This window comes from Centruroides vittatus, unplaced genomic scaffold, assembly GCF_030686945.1.
Source record: "Centruroides vittatus isolate TY-2023 unplaced genomic scaffold, ASM3068694v2 contig_742, whole genome shotgun sequence".
NCBI lineage: Eukaryota > Metazoa > Arthropoda > Arachnida > Scorpiones > Buthidae > Centruroides > Centruroides vittatus.
In genome coordinates, this window is record NW_027122478.1 from 86,078 (window position 1) to 104,860 (window position 18,783).

General features: G+C 30.3%; 1 protein-coding gene across 2 annotated transcripts in view; it reads right to left on the minus strand.

Moving 5' to 3' along the window:
• Sirt1 (Sirtuin 1) overlaps positions 1-18,783 on the minus strand; it is an 80,451-nt gene that overhangs the window by 27,732 nt on the left and 33,936 nt on the right. For both annotated transcript variants that reach the window (XM_067277288.1, XM_067277289.1), the window contains one exon: positions 3,970-4,226. In XM_067277288.1, the coding sequence (XP_067133389.1) occupies positions 3,970-4,156 (187 nt within the window). In that variant the 5' untranslated portion in view covers positions 4,157-4,226. The remainder of the gene's footprint in view (positions 1-3,969; positions 4,227-18,783) is intronic.

Here is an 18,783-nt window from a genome sequence, read left to right on the forward strand (position 1 = left end):
ATAATTTTAATTTTTTGTAAAAATCAAAACTATGGGTAGTTTGGATATAGATAACAGTTTTGCAAAGAACAAAAAAGAAAATCCATTTTTATTTCAAAACTCTTTTCAAGACCATAACTAGAGAAATTTCATATTGGCTTCAGTAAAAAAAAAATTTCACTCATTCCCTATACAAAAAAAAATTTCCAAATTAAATTTCCAAATTGCATTTAAAAACTTTCTGAATTGTCTCAAATAACTAGCTAAATAGAAATTTTATCACCATTTTATAAACAATGTTCTAAATGTTCTAAAATGGAATTCTGGCAGGGGTCAAATTTATTAAAATTCAAAAGATAGAATAACCAGGCTATATGGGATCATGTATTTGACATAAGACCAGGGGCCGTATTCTGATCATCTCTTTTCTCTGAGAGACAGTGTCTACGTCACAAGCCAGTCGCTGATTAGCCAATCAGCGACTGGCTTTTGTTTACATCTCGAGAGATCACTGAGTCTCTCCAAATGCAATTCTGGACAATTTTTTTCTCTTGAAAATTCTCTTGTCTCCTAGAGATGAGTGGATAGTAGTCTTTTGACCAGTCTTTCGTCTGTAGCCTCAGTTTCATTAAATCCAATACGAACAACTGAACTCTACTATACAATCATATTAGGAGCATTCTCTATCTCAGAAAAGAATATTTTGAGATAGATAACATTTATGATTTTTTAAGTGGCTACTTGGGAACATTACTGACTCCATCTTTTTTTAATAATCCTGCATCAATTTCTGAACTATTGAATATGCTGTTAATCTTTTTTGAAATATTACTGTCCTAATTTCTCCCTAAGTATGTACACTTTTCTAACTTAGGTTAATAAAATTTTTATTTGTTAAGAGAATGTTACCCAAGACATTTTGACATTATGATATTTAAGAACATTACAAAACAAAAATATCTTTATCAAAATTACTTGCTTTATTTGAACAAATGCTTTCCTTACCACTTGACCTATGATTTCACACTCTGCATTTTCAAAAATTTTAGTTTCACTGGATAAAATTCTATACTGTGTTGCACGTACAGATAACCCAAACATGTATAATCAACCTAATAGAATCTTGATGTCAACAACAAAGACAAGATCATTATGAATGACCAGAATCACCTCTCTCTCTCTTGTTTTAATGTCATTTGTCTCTGAAAGAAGATACAAAGGATAAATGACCAGAATACATCCCCAGGATTTAAGAGAATGTTTCGATGTTTAAAACAGCTTCTATACCTATGTATAAATTATAGATGTCTTGTTGAACTTTCTGAATTTTGAAACCCAAAATTATAACTGTGGATTTTGATCCCATACTAAATTGAATTTATAGGAAGACAGCCTTATGCCTATATGCATGCATATGCAACCAAAGAAACTGCACAATGTATAGATTATTACATGACAACAAAGACCATAACAACATTAAAAAAAACTCCAGGAATATATTTCATTCCTATTACGAATGAAAGATTTAAACATATTTTAACATATACAGTTGTTCCTGTATATGTTATACCTATGTTATATGTTAGACATCTTTGTCCAGTAGACTAAAAGAACAAAAGAACAATAAATTGGAATCTATCATAACAAAACAAACACTACACAGGCCATGTTTGCCACAAAGTCCAGGGTAATTGCAAATCTGGATGAAGCCAAATTACTGACACAAATCAATGAGAATCCACTAGGAAGCTTAGAAATACTACAGATTTATAAAGCTTTGTTAGAAAATATTTGCATAAACCACAAAAACTATGATTCCTTATTTGTGGCATAAAAATTGTCTTTAGAGAAACCACAAAAGAAAATTCAAGACACCTGTAACCCGTAAGTAGGTATGAAAGATATTTTATTGACTTCCAAGTTTCTTTTTGCCTCTACTATGTCTCAGTTCTATATATTCTGCTTCTTGAATTCTGAATATCATCATGAGTAAGTTTCCCATTGATAAAAGGAAAAAAAAAACAAAGTTGCAATCTCCTTGCAATCGACAGGGATCCTCCAAGACTAACAAAGAGTTCTCTGGATGAAAAACTATTACAGTTTGAAGAATGTATTTGCAAATGGACAAAATTATCTGAAAAAATAGAAAAGAAACCTAACCTGTGTCAAGTAACTCATAAACAAAGCAGTTCTAATAGGAGAGGGATTTCCAAGAGAAGGATCAGAAGAAGCAGAAAGAGAAGCAAGAAAAGAAAAAGAGATCAAAGTATGGAAATATTTTAATCATCATATTTGGAGCACTCTTAAATTTAGCATGTTAGTTTTTGTTTTTAAGATTTGTTTTTACTTAATATCCTTAAATTATAACATAATTCAATCAGAATATTTCAAAACAAAATTATCAAAATGCCAATTTGATTTATTTTTGCTAATACATTAACTTATTTTGAGAAAAAAGATTGTCAACTGTTAAATATTAAAAACCTCTAATACTTATAGGCTGAAATAAATTGAATTCTGACTATAAAATATTTACATTGAACAAACATTATCTACAAAATATCTTAAGTATTGTCTACTTTACTGAATTTTTTAAAATTCTGTAAATTTTAAAAATTTATTTGTGGTGGCAATTTTTATCAAATATCTTCTTTAATTATATTTCTAACATGTTACATTTAACTGAGTTATATAAACATTCAGTGAAAAATAAATTTTTCTTAGATTATTAGTAATGTATAAACTTTGTAATTTACAAAATATTTTAAAAACATTTCTAAGAAAAACAAAAGCATCAATAAAATTAAAACCAGAAATTTCTAAGAGTTGTTAACAAATTTATAACAGTTTGAAGTAAAAACAAATGACTTTGTGATACTATAAATTATGAACTATTAAACTACAATATAGAGAAAAAGGTAATAGATGTATAATATACCTGGCAAATAACCCTACAAAATTTGAGTTCTCTTTAACATTATTCAAAAATCTCCTAACACACACACATATATATATAAAAGCACATTTATTTTCTTTAGATATTAAAATTTCATATGTATATATTTTTGTGTTGAATTTAAGCTGCAAATAATTCAAACATAAAGACCATTAAAAAAATGGTAACCAAAAAAATTTCCCCCAATTTCTAATGACTCGACGAAATTTAATTTTTCAATATTGAAATATATGTATTCTGTATATTTTTCATTAAATTAGCATTAATTAGATTCAAATATACTGTAGTGGTTAGAGAAATAGGTAATACAAAAATGAAAAACATCAGTTATTCTGAAGTTAGTAATAAGACGACAAATATGAGATCTCTGATAAACAATAATCGTTTATTTCAGAGAATACACCAAGTAATGGTCTTAAAATTTATTAATAAATGGGTAGAAGTTACAATAAAATCAAAGCAAAAGAATATGAGACAATTATATTCAAAAATTTGGCAAAATTCAAAATGACTGATTTATATTATAAATTATTTGATACAAAGTTTCAAATAGATTTGCTTAAAAGAACTTTCAAAATTAAACTAAATTAATTTAAATACATTTGGCAGATTCTATCAAAATTCGTGTTATTAAATCAAATGGTGTGTAATAATTTCTCATGAAACAGTATATTAGCAAATAAATTCAAACCAGAGATTATCTCTTCCTCATTTTCCCGCAAAACCCGACGACATTTCCACCAGTTTATTAACTATTCTCAATTTAATAGCCGCAATATTAGTGTTTACTGTTAATGAATACTATAATAGGATTAAAATGAAATAGTTTTTAAAATTTTCTAAGCATAGATTAAACGTCAAAGTCGAATATAAACAAGTCCACGTGTGCGCCATAGAGGAAACGCTGTTGGAGCAAAAAAACCTCCCAGCATCACGTGACCAGTTCGGCCTTCCGTAGAAAGGCGCTTGTGCCAACCTGGCAACAAGATGACGCATTCCCGACATCGATTATAATATCCATCGCATATACTCACCATAGGGTACGGCGAAACACCCATCTTCACCGCGATCGACGCAGTTGTCCAATTTACTGTCGTAAGAAGTCAAAGACAGTACTATGTGATCATCATTATCTAGTCTAGGACGCTTCAATCTTGGCGATGCACAAGATGTCTGAACTGCTTCCGCCATCTTGACGTCGAACCAGAACACTGTGCGCATCGAATTTTGCGCATAGCGTCAGAACATACATCCGGGTCACTCTGCCTAATGACGTCATGCTGGACGATTTCTATAAAGCAAAAATACGGAATTTCCATCAAATTTATAATTTTTTTTTTTTACTTGTTCGTCGCTATTATTTTCGAAATAAAATTTAAATATTATTTCGTGCGATAATTTTTTAAAAATATTTTATTATATTTTTCGCGTCTATTAAAAAATTATTTCCAAAAATATGAAATTTTCGATAAAATAACGAGGATAAAACCAAATTTTTAAAATTTAAATGACCATCTTTTACACAAAATATACAATTTTAATAATAAAAAGCGATAAAATTGCCGTAAAATATGACAAGAATATATCATTCGTCAGCCAACACAAGAGACACACAAAACATTATTCTGTTTAATAAACTTAAGCTATTAAAAAATATTATCAGTTTCTTTTTTAAATATCATCATCTGTTTGTTAGAAACTGTTGCTCAAAATATTACTTTTCTCTTTTAAGGCAGAAATAATGCGCGCCGAATAGGCCTACATCAAATTTGTCTTCAGACTTATTCTACTAAAACACTAGCTTTAATTTGCACAGTTAATATTACACTTATTAAGAATAAAAAAAGTTACACATTTCTTTACCTCTAAATAGATTTAAAAATATCTTGATTTGTACCATAAATCTACAATTTATAAGACTTTTTGGGATCTCACTTTGGGACAAGATAAAAATTATTCTGGAATATATATTATTAAACAAACTTCATCAGCTACCCCCCCATGCACATTAAAGAAATACACCAACCAAAGCCAACTTATCGGGCTAGAAACGGCTTTAATAATAATAAGATATATATGATTATAAATTCTCTTATATTTGTTAAACCATTCACAATAATTGATGTTACTACTTGAAATAAATTTGAGAATTTCATTTCTCGCCATGTATTATGCTTCATTAATAACACAATATTATGTTTTTAAAATTTTAATCATAAAGTCAGATATTTCTGAACAGTGAAGAAATAATTGACTTAAATTGTTTATCATATAAAAATATTTTATTTTCTACAGAATTAAAAAATATTTAACTAAATATATAAAAATTACAAGAGTACAAATACTATAAAATAACTACTATAATTACTATAAAATTACACTACAAATTACTATAAATTACTACAAATTACTATAAAATAAAACTCTGATATGGAATTACATATTTTGATGATTAAATAAAATTTTCATCTATAATTTTTTTGTTTTATAAATAATTCTTAAAACTATTTCTTAACGTCCATTAAGATTTCAATTTACACATGCTTAAAATGTATCATTCTTAAGCATGCATAAATTATTAGTCGACTTTTTTTCCATAACATTATTTGTTTTACGAATGCAAAAATAAAACGTTTAAAGCACACATTCATAAAACAAGAAATAATATGGAATCGAGGATAAGATTCCAATTTATAGAAAACTGTAATATTAGAAAAAAACTAAACTTTCAATTAAAAGATTTATTAAAAGAACTAGTATTATTTTTATTTAGACTAAAAATTATAAATCTTGTTATTTCTATAAAACCTAACATAACTAAACAAAAAAATAAGTTTTAGAATGAAGGAATCAGTGATAAAGAATCCTTTAAATTTTTTACAAAAAATTTTACTGTAAGAAATTCTTTTTCTTGATATAATACAGATTAGCTTGTTGCAATGATTTACAATGAAAAGTTCATGGAATACTAGTTTGCTGCTGCACAATAGTATTCCATAAACTTTTCATAGAGATACCACAAAATTTCAAAAGATAATTAAATAATAAAAAGTGAAATGAAATTCATCATTTATTATATATCTTTTATATAGAAAACTGCATGTCTTCAATACCAATTCATTTATTTACTTTCCATATTTATAAGACATGATTACTAATTTGAGTTAATGTTACAGCTTTGAGTTAGTGTTTGCATATATATGAGGCTGGTTTTTTCTATCTCTCAGTGGTCCATAAAAAAAAAGACAAGTGTAAATAATAAAATGGATTTATTACTAAAAGTTGCATACAAACATGGTTACTTTTTGACGTAATCACCGTGAAGATTGAGGCATTTGTCATATCTGTGGATGAGCTTTGCCATCCCCCTCTTCAGAGAATGTTGCTGCCAATGACTTGAGATGGCCCCTAATGTTGTTTTGAAGATCGTCATTAGTCTCAAACCTCTGCCCTCCAGCCACGTTTTCAGTTTAGGAAAGAAGTGGAAGTCACTTGGTGCTAAATCAGGGCTATATGCTGAGTGTTTAAAGGTGGCGAAGACTTCCTTCAGATTTCCACCTCTTTCCTAAACTGAAAACGTGGCTGGAGGGCAGAGGTTTGAGACTAATGACGATCTTCAAAACAACATTAGGGGCCATCTCAAGTCATTGGCAGCAACATTCTCTGAAGAGGGGGATGGCAAATCTCATCCACAGATATGACAAATGCCTCAATCTTCACGGTGATTACGTCAAAAAGTAACCATGTTTGTATGCAACTTTTAGTAATAAATCCATTTTATTATTTACACTTGTCTTTTTTTTATGGACCACTGGAGATAGAAAAAACCATCCTCATATATATGCAAACACTAACTCAAAGCTGTAACATTAACTCAAAGCTTGAGAATCACTATCTTATTAGTAACAAATTTGAATATGATCAAATAAATAAACAATATCAGTTATCAAAAAAAATTTTTTTGTTAGTCATTCCAGTACATATAAATTCTATGACAGTTTTATAATTTTTCCAATCTGATTTTATAATACTGTAATGAAATGCAAAATTTCTCTACTTACTGAAAATTTAGTAATAACAACACAGTGCACTCTTGCTAATACAAAGGGCATCCAGAAATACTATTTGCAAAAATTGAAATGATTTGCTTTCAATGTATACCTTTTATCTCACATTTTACTTTACATCATTATGTAGTTTTCAATCTAATCACCTTCAACATTTATCAGTGTTACACATTTACCATTCCCTCTGCAAAGAAGCTTACTGCCTGTGTGTTAAACAAGCCTACACAACAACCTTTACAGCATTATTTCTAATGAATCTATTTCCTGCTAAAAAATTCTTTAGGAGAAGAAACATTTGAACATTTATAGGTGCAAGATCCAGACTGTATGGTGGATGCTGGAATGTTTGTCAATATTTGCTGGAGAAACTTGCCAACTTCTTTGCAGAAGTTTTGGCAAGTTTCACCAGCAGTGTGGAGCTGCACATTGTCATGTGGCAGAATGACTAGATGTGAGAAGCCCTCTTCTTCTGTTCTGAATGGCTCTCTGCAGTTTTCATAGGATTTCACAGTATGCAAATGCATTTATGGTTTGGCATCTGAGCATGAACTCAATCAGCAAAACACCATGTTGGTCCTAAAAAAATGTACATGTCAGAGTAGACATTTCTGGTAGACATGGTCTACATGAACTTTTTCTGTGGTTGTAAATCGGCATGTTACCATTGCATGGATTGTTGTTTACTTTCTCTGTTGGGTCACATAGAAAACCCAAGTTTTGTCTCCTGTCAAGATATAGGCCAAGAACTTATTGCCAACCTTCTGATAGTATTTTAAAAATGTCAGTGCAGCTCCCATGTGTTGGAGTTGTAAGCATTTGGATTAATTTCTTTTTATGAACCCATCTTGTGCAAAACTTATGATAATGCAAATGCTCTGTTACACTTTCATGGAACAAATGATCTGAAATTTCTGGAACTGTTTTCTTGAATTTTTCTGTTCACTTGCTCCAGGTCTGCAGTGATAAATGAAAGGCACTCACTCCATTTGTCGATATGCATGCTAGTTTTTTCTGCTTTAAACATTTTGTACCATTTTCTCACCATTCCACTTATCATAACCTTTTCATCATACACATGACAAATCTCTTGATGAATTTCAACTGGACAAAGGTTTTTGGCTTGCAGAAACTTGATGACAGCTTGGATTTCACACTTAGCAGGACTATCAATAATCTTGATCATTTTCAGTACAGTAACAAACACTTGAAAATCATTGTTGTGGCAAATTATCACTGACACTATTTTCACAACTACTGTGCACAAATTGTACTTACTTTCTGGACACAGCTCATATAAACTAATTATTATATGGGGTTATTTTGATTAGTGAAAAGTTTGGATTTGTGAGGTTATATATAAAGAAAGACATGTCAAGAAGGATATATTAATATATAAAAATAGATACTAAAATATTTATTGGAGAAACTGATTTGAATTTAAAATGGAGTTTGGATTAGTAACAGTGTACTATAATAAAAATAACAAACCTACTGGAATTGGTATAATAAAATGAAAACAACACCTTTTTACAAAATTCCAGCAACAAATTTAATCGTATAAAAACGTTTTCAACTGATTTGATCAGCCTTCTTCAGTTAAACGAACAAAAAATAAAAAGAACGAACTAATAATTCAAATTTACAAAATCGTGAGAACGGAAAGAATTTTCGCAATTGCACAGACAATGCAATAATGATATACCGATAAGCAGTAATAAAAATGCAGGTTCTTGACAAAATATACAATATCCCATTCTTACGTTATCCAATGGAGAAATTAGAGATATATAGGGCACAATTAACGTCTCAATGCATCAACCACAGAGACGCGGATAGGCTGCCGTCTGCCTGGAAATCGTTTATTGGATAACGTAAGAATGGGATATTGTATATTTTGTCAAGAACCTGCATTTTTATTACCGCTTATCGATATATCATTATTGCATTGTCTGCGCAATTGCGAAAATTCTTTCCATTTTCATGATTTTGTAAATTTGAATTATTAGTTTGTTCTTTTTATTTTTTGTTCGTTTAACTGAAGAAGGCTGATCAAATCAGTTGAAAACGTTTTTATATGACTAAATTTGTTGCTGGAATTTTGTAAAAAAGGTGTTGTTTTCATTTTAGTGTACTATAATTATTTAAAATTGTTATTTCTATGAATATAACTTTTTTATTATTACAATAAATTATTATAACAGCTACAACTATATGACAGTATTAGAAACTTATAGAAGATAGTTCAATATACTGTTCCAACAGACTAATTAGTATGTACAGTACAGTACTTCCATTACAATTAAAGAATGTAGATTTTTACATTATCAAGAAAACAAATTCTTTTTGCTTTTATTAATTTCTTTCTTTAAATTAATAAAAATCTTACTAATTACTAAATAATATACAAAAAATTTTTAAACTAGAATTAGACTAGTAACATTAATTTATCATCAGCTTAAATTTGAAAATAATAATCATATTTCCATCCATTTTAAATTAATTGTTTAAAAAAATGGTGATAGATGCAATATGCCATCTATTTTTAGTATAGATACAAAAGTTAATTAATTAATGTCATCATTCCAATTCTAATCAAAAGCTTTTGGTATATTTAAAATACATAGACTAAATCATCATAATAGTATATGTGTTCGATTTTATATATACATATATCTTCCTTGATGGATTCTCAAATCCCACACTGTAAACTAGATCAGGTCTTGTTCCAATCATTAGATACATTAAACCACCAACTATTTTTTGACACTATGGAAAATTTCATCTTCATTTTTTTTTTTCTTGTTTTTGATGTCTCTGAATCTTAAATGTTGAAATGATTTTAATTTCTCCAAAATTAAAACATTCAAACATCTTTGAATATGTGTAAATCATATGCCTCTACGTCCTTATCTTATAGTATAGTATTTAAAATGTCTACTTGGAATTGTTTTATTAACAGGACATATTATACCGATATCTCTGTTCAGCAGAAGTTAAGAAAGGTGGAAAATAAAGACTGTTTTTTCTGATAAGCTTTCTTAACTTCTGCTGAACAAAGATGTTGGTATAATATGTCCTGTTAATAAAACAAGTCCAAGTAGACATTTTAAATACTAATCTTTGAATATACTTTCTGATTAACTTTTACATCACCACCACTGATACTTTAAAGTCTCAGCATTGCACCAGACTTTGTATTGCTTCTGTTATGTAGTAGCTAAACATAAGTGCACAAGAGTATTGGTAATCAGTAGGGTTTCTAAATGGGATCCCAGGATCCTGGTTGTTTTTTTAACCCAGGAACTATCCCGGGAAATCCTGCAAATTTTTTAAAAGCTCACTTTTTCCTTATTTTATGTTAAGGTCATGGAAATTTTGCCAATAGAAAGTATAATTAACTCAAACTGTCAGAATACATTTGTATTTATTAATTTTAAACCAACTTATTCGTTTTTTAATTTTTCCTTGTTATGACATGTCACAAATGGTCAATAATCAATATGTAACTTATTTGTGGCAGGACTCTGAAAATTCTTTACTTGTCAGAACCTGTAATATCTAGAATAATTGTGCTTATGCTGTCTTAATTTTTAACCATGCCCAGTAGCTTCAATAACTGCATGGCTGTAACGCCAGGTTCTGCAAATTGGGCAAGGATACAAACGAGTATGAAGTCTGCAAGTATGAAGTTTTTCTTCATAAACCTAATTATTAAAGCCAAACAAATTGCCGAATTATCAGGCTATAAGCTTGTCTGCCTCAAACACTATTAAAGCAGCTGAGGCAGACAAATCAAGAATACTAGAGAACAAAAGACGTACTACAGGTACTCCTCACTTTACGACCGAGTTCCGTTCCGACGACTACGTCGTTAACCAAATTGGTCGATAAGTGAGGAGCTTGCGCCAGGAATATAGGATCATTGTAAAATTATACAAATTATGCAACAAACTTCAAATTTATTCATATTACAGTAGAACACTATTACAGTACAACACTATTAGCCTATTATAGTACTATAAGGCTATTATAGTACACGCAAGCCTATTATAGTATGCTTAGTGTGCATGTCACCATTCACCACTGACTGACACTCAAGCTGAGAAAGGGATTCCCCAAATTGCAGGTCGAAACTCGATTGGTTTTAAGTGCGAGTTGTCGTTAAGCAGATAGGTTGTAAAGTGAGGAGTACCTGTACAATCTCAAAAATGAACTAGAAATCTTCCAGGCTTCAGGTAAAAAGACACATAACATCTGTTTTCTCTTAAATGCATTAAACACAATTCCACTCATATCAATTAAATCAGAAAGAACATACTCGGTAGCAGGACTTTCCATTACTAAAATAAGAATCAGATTGAGTGATGAGAGTATTGACCATCTTTGCTTTTTAAAATCTTATTGTAAAAATTTACAATAATATTTTGTATTATGTTTTATTTAAATGACAAAAATTACCTTTTAAGTTCATTTTTTTAAATTTTCAACTCAATTCAAAGCATTTTTATTGTTGTTGTTATTGTATGTAGTTTCCAGCAAACTTTAATAAATTTTTTCTATTTGTGAAAATTTCTATGTAACTCAAAGGTAATTTTTAATATATATCTTACACAGCATTATTAATATGATTTTAGAGGTTGCAAACGTATTAAATTATAATTATTTTTCATTTTTTAAAGTATCATTTGATTTCAAGATATTTTGTATATATCTTAAAAATAATTAATTCTATCCCGGGATTTCCTGAGATTCCGGGAAACGGTTCACTTTTATCCCTGAATCCCAGGACAAGCAAAAGACCGGGAAATGAAAAACCCTAGTAATTAGTAGTGGGCTATCTAATGGAGTAGTGACCATGCACTTAAAATCATCTTCTCTTGGGGCCAAATTTTATTTCACTTCCTATGAAAGATATGGCACAGTTTAAATTACAAAGTCACAGAACATCTCAAAATTACTAAAAACTTTTTTGTCTACTTAAAATACTCAAAGGAAGCAGCTAGATACTGTCAAAAATAAATAGGGGAAACTATGTGAAACCTTTGCCCAACTTTATATGTACAAAGCCATGCAAAGAAGCCTCACACGAGCTTTACAATGCATCAATGATGTATTGAAAAGCTTACACAAAGAAATTGCAAGGGCTAGGCAATACTATTATGTTATAGAAGAAAGCCTACAATTTATAAACTCCGTAGAAAAAATAAAGACCTACCCGCCATCTCTTATTCCCAGGAAAGAATTTGGAAACATGAGATAACCATAAACGTATAAATAATAAACTTTCCAAAGCTCAATGCATTGATACTAAACCAAAACAATTGCCATAATTAATCAGGCTAATTAATTAATAGCTCAATTAATTAGTGATCAATTGGTTAAGTAACTATGGACATCTGGTTGTAGCCTTAGCAGACTACATCATGGATGAATGAATGACATGAAAGTTAACCTGCAAGGAGTCAAAATGTGTGAGACTTTAGCAAGGTTGAAGCCGAAGTTTTCAATGTGAAAATGTGTACGTCAGACATTCAGCATTGCTTTACCGTAGGCCTAGAAGTTTGACAATGGCGTTTGGAAAGTCAGTGGAATCATGCTCGACATTCCAAGGACATTGCCAAACTTCTAGACTTACAGGAAAGCAGCGTCAAACATCCTACATACATGTTTTCACATTGAAAACTTCAGCCTCAACCTCACTATTAACATGGGGTGGCTTACCTGAAGTACCTCAAGCAGTTAGAAATTTGTAAATTATCCCTAAAGGCCAAATCCATCAGTTAAAAGTATATTGACAGCATCTCTTACTCATGGAGAATATTTTACGAAATCCTATAGCTTGTGATTCACTTTATCACTCTCCAGCTTGATCCTGTATGTGTACTCCAGTGAATATAATGATTGTGTTCTGTATGTATACACAATTGAGTGTTCCTACAGTTTGTAAACAAGCCATTTATGTAAAATGGTCCCTATGTTGAATCTGACTAATCACATTAATGTTCCACATATTTAAAAATAATTCAAATTCACTTGAACCATAGTGTTCTTTGAATATCTTGATTACTGCCATTTAATATGGCTGAAAACATTAGCATAATTAAATTTAGTTAGAGCTTTTTAATATTCTTTGTAGGGATTAAGCTACTGATGGCTTTTGTGCCAAATGGCAATAATTTCTCAGATTTAGCTATTGTCTTCCACACATCAGACAAGCAAAATTCTTGGCTTCCATATCACTTTGCCATTATATCAAAATTTTGAAAAAAGATGATATAGAGCACAACCAGTGCTTCCTATGGCTCTAATCAGCAAGTACCTTCTATTTGTCTATGTTTAGCAGCTAAACAATAGAAGAAACTTATATGTTTGATCAAACTTTCAGAAAAAACATTATGAATTAGAACAATTAGATAAAGCTGGTATGGAAGTTCCAGATGATTGTAATGAAACCAATAGTGGAACTCCAGTAATAGCAGCCAGATACTGTCAAAAATAGCCTCCATTTAAAGATGCTCTTATCAACGTTTGGGTAACAGAATAATTTCATTTTTGTCTCTGAAGTGTTGCATAGCAAACCATACTGTTTATGTCACTGTTTTGTACATTACAGGTCTACATGTAATTAATAAAGAAAGTAAACTTATGCTATGTATTATTCCTTAGTACAATTAAGGGAGTTGATTGAGGTTAAGTATTACATAATTTTGAAGGTGGATACATGCAACAGCACTACAAGGCATTACAAGGGATTGGATGGTAGTTGAAAACTATAAAAGTAGCATTATGTAATTTATGGATGCTCTCTTGAATCTAGATATATACATTCCACCAGCAATATGGGCAGAATTAGTTCATACTTCTAATTACATCTTAAATTGAACTGGAAAGTTGTCATGTTCATACAAATTGTGAATAAGAAAGAAGTCCTGGATACCAGTAAAATGTCTATGTACCATTTGATTTGTCTGCTATGTCCAAATTTCAATTTAAACAACAAAAGATAGACAAGAGAGCAAGCAAGGCTGTTTTATGATAATGATGAATATTATGAAATTTGGTTAAAACAACAAGAAACCATCCTCTCTAGAGATGTAACTCTTCAAAAAACAAAAATCAAACAAGTGTGAATAGTCTGTTAAGGTATCACAAGATGCAACAACTGAAAAATCAGAGAAAACTTTGAGAAGAACAAGCAAAGCAGAGAGAAAAGCAAAAACAAAGCATTGGTAATGATGATGATAAGTTATAAACAGAAACAAAATAAATTGAGATTAAATACAAGTGATGTTAAATCATCATCTAAACAGACAGCTTCAGATTATTCAAAAATAGAAAAGCTTCAATATTTTGAAGGTTATTTTATGATTGTACAAGTACTTGTCAAACAGAGAATAGTTTTTAAATATATGATAAAGCAGTCAATAGCAAATGAAGTGATCAATGAAAGGAAGATAATAAAATGACATCTCTATAAAATATCATATAATGGAAATTAACAAATTTACCCAAAACTGCTAAGATTATTAGTGATGTAACGAATATTCGGTTACTACCCGGTATTTGGCCTATTCGGCCTATTTTTCACTATTCGGCCGAATACCGAATATTTAAATCACTATTCGGCCGAATACCGAATATTTAGTCACTATTCGGTCGAATACCGAATACCTAAAAACAGAAGTAAGAAATAACAAAAACACAGTAAATTAATCATTTTGGTAACTTTTATTAATGCTGAAAATTAAACTATAATTATTAAAGTTAATAAGAAATAGCATCTAACTCTAGTATTAAATTATTTCGTAATTAAATAATATTATAGCCTTTATCTAGCCCGATATCTTATGGCATTGATGGCGTGTAGGTTAGAATGTATCGGGCATTAATATTATTGATTAGTTAATTATGTTATATTCGTATTCGCGTATATTTTAATATTTTTTAATGATATTTTAAAATGATTTACAAAACGTTTTATTGAAACTTATCGTATTTAATGAAATAATTATTTATCTATTTCTAGAAGATGAGTAACTAATATATAATTTATTTTATATATAAAGCGAAGAATGAGCATTTCTCATTATATACAAAAGATAACATTTGAAATCATGTTAAATTTTAAAAATATTGACAAAAACAATAGCAACAAAATATCACAAAACTTCACAAATAGAAAACCCCCAATAATATATTTGAACTGTTTCACAACTGGACAGAAACTAGACCATATGTCCCCACTAAAGTATATCCTTAGGGCACTATTCAGTCTACAAATACGTATTAAAAACAAAATTTTAGAGATCGATTGCAAATAAAATAACTTATAAGTTATAACTTACATCTAAATACCAACAACTGCCGAATCATATCGGGCTATTTACGGCTATTACATAAATTATAAACCAATTTGGCAGTAGAGGTAGACGTTAGGCTCCATCTCATATTAACTTTAATAATTATAATTTAATTAATTAATTTAAATAATTTAGACCTACTAAAAGAAAAAATTGTAGTGACAGCGGGCCAATAGAGAGCAGAGTGTGCGATCCTTGCCATAATGCGGTTTGCGCGCCAATTTTTGTACTTGCGTTAATCAAGCCGAATAGTTTGGCCGAATATTCGGTATTCGGCCACGCTCCTAGCCGAATATTCGGTATTCGGCTGAGGCCAAATATACTATTCGTTACATCACTAAAGATTATATATACAATGTAAATGGGTTTTTTCAAATTAAAACAAATCTAATGGTAGCATTGACATATTAAAGCATGGCTATGTCAATGCTACCATTTAGATTTGTTTTAATTTGAAAAAACCCATTTACATTGTATATATAATCTTAGCAGTTTTGGGTAAATTTGTTAATTTCCATTATATGATATTTTATAGAGATGTCATTTTATTATCCTCCTTTCATTGATCACTTCATTTGCTATTGAATGCTATAACCAATGTCAAGGTAGTGACTACAGTCAAACATCAGTCAGTCCTGTGGCAAAATCAAGTACAACAGTTATTGAGTCAATTTGGCTGCACAATTCAGTCAGTACAATTAAGTACAGAAGTCACTGACTACAATCAATCTTGTAACAAAATTAAGTACAATTTTCTCAATATTAAAATGTTACTAAAAATGAGACGAGGAAGTACCTATACAATTTAATATTTCTGCAATATTGTTGTATGGAAGAATTAGAGATCTACATAAAATATTATATACCATGTACAGTACATGTTAACAGTCAGAAGGATACAATGAAGCGTAAATTGAATCTACAGATTTCAACTCACTGCATTGCCTTGACTGTTCAAAGTCATACAGAAAAGACCAACGCAATGTTCTCCATCATTTTTCGAGTGTCTAGTTGCTTTCTCTTTAAGCATTTTAACCAGACAAAAAACATTTTTTAGTAATTTTAAGATGCTATATGACTTGTAATTTAAACTATGCCATTATCTTTCATAGAAGTTGAAACAGTATTTGGCCCCTCAAGGAGGAGGTTATAAGTACATGGTGATTACACTGTTGAGTAGCTCATTGCTAATTACCTATACTCTTGTGCACTTATATTTAGCTAATACGTAACAGAAGCAAGGTACAGTAGTGATTGAATAATTATTGAATCAATATTGGAACTGCCTGATAATATGCAATTGATAGTTGGATATCTGATTATTGGTTTCTTCAACTGATATCTGACATTTCCAATATCATATGTGTGGCTAAATATATCTTGTGTAATAGCTCAGTTTACTGATACAGTAGAGCATCGATTATCCGACTCGATTGGGGACTGGGATTGGTCGGATAACCGAAAAGTATGAAAAAATACATTATTAGTATAGTATATTAGTATATCCTATGTAATTAGTATATCGCTATTAATCTACTTCGCGTTGAATTTTTATCGATGTTAATCCTAACAAAAGTTTTTTAAAAATAATAATCGTCGCTATTGTATCGTTAAAAATTATTTCTTCATTTTGCACAAAATAAATAGAGTGCTGTACTGTATATTGAAAAATATATTCGGGTTACATATTTTACATATAGTAGGCCTATACATTAGAAAAAGTCCAAAATTTTCTTTTACTTCACAGCTGACACTCGTTTTTTGCTGCTAAATCTCGCACACATTTTAAAAACAGCAATTGGATAGTGTCGTTAAATAAAATTAAGCCTCGTTTAAATACTAGCCTCTCTTTCATGGTCGAGCCAATGTTGCCAGCTAAAACACGCAAAAATTTAACAAAAATAATATTAAAGTAGCCAAGACATAGCCAAATATTGTAGCGCCACATCACTAGCGAACATTTGAATTTGCCGACTAGAACGCAGTCGGTTAACTGATGTGATGGTTGATCGGATAATCGAAGCTTTACTGTATTTTAAATTTTTAATACTCTCACGATGTTAATTAGTAAGGTGACCAACTTTTTTACAATGAAAAGGAGGCACACATAAATTGAAGGAAAAATATTGTAAATAAAAGAAACATTTTATTCATTGCAACAATAATACACTATGATAATCTCTACTGCATGCTTGTGCGCAGTGTTGTGTTTCAGTAAGAAGTAAACAAAGCTACTTTCATGCAGTGCACTCTCTCAAGGTCTCTTGTGCAGAGCACATGCGTCTCATAATTGCGTTTTGCTGCACTGTACCGAGCCTTGATGAACTGTCATGTCAAATACAAACACATTACATCACATGCAACGGATTGGCTCGGCATCAATCAAATATGGAAATTTACAGATTAGTCTTCAAATATCAAAAAGGAGGACATGTAGGAAGACACTTTTCGAAAGAGGACAGAACTTACAAAAGAAGGACTGCCCTCCCTAAAGGAGGACGGTTGGTCACCTTATAATTAGGCTTCTTCAATATGTCCTTTAGCGAAGGAAATGAGTGCCAAACTGTCTGGCTCACCAGCAGACACAAAGTCACAATGCTGGTAGTTGCAACATGATTCCTCTGTTTATTCAGCACATGGTGTAGAAAGACAATATGCTTTGCATACACTTATAACAATTACCACTCATTATACTCACAGAATGTAGTTCTCCTTACTTGTTCAGAATGCTTTCTAGCAAAATTTTACATATACGTAGTGAACAAGTAAAGCATGCACATTATTCTTTGCATGGTAAACACTAAGATGGCAACACTAGATATATTCTAAAGATCTGAATTTTTGTTCTAAGAAGAATGTTCTTTTAGTAATACATTCATTTGGATTAAAAAAAAACAGTTCAAAAGTTCTTAAAATTTGTTGTGAATGCAACTTATTTTTGACTTCAAAGTAGTTCCTTATGGATTTTGAGGTAGGCTACATATAGCCATCATCATGTTTATGTTTAAAAAAGAACACTTTCTTTAAACAACAACACATCCAATGTTTAAAATATATGAAATATAAATTGTATACATAACAAATCAGTTCAACTCCACAAGATTTTTAGCAACAAAAGAAATTGAAACCTTTAATATACAAAGTCGGAAAAATGTTAATAAAAAGATTAATATAAAGCTCACCATAGTCCAAACACCAGGGAGAAATCACCACTTCGTTACAAACCTGTTATCTGTACCTAAAGAAGAACTGTTCAAAAGTTCAAAAGCATTTGTGATAAACTGTATTTTCACAAAGCATACTGGTAACAGGTTCGTAACAAAGTGACATTACAATTAATGTTATCAAAGAACAGTTTCAATTTCAAATCAAAAATAAATCAGCAATGAGTTGCTCAACGTTCCTGGCAACATTTAAAATT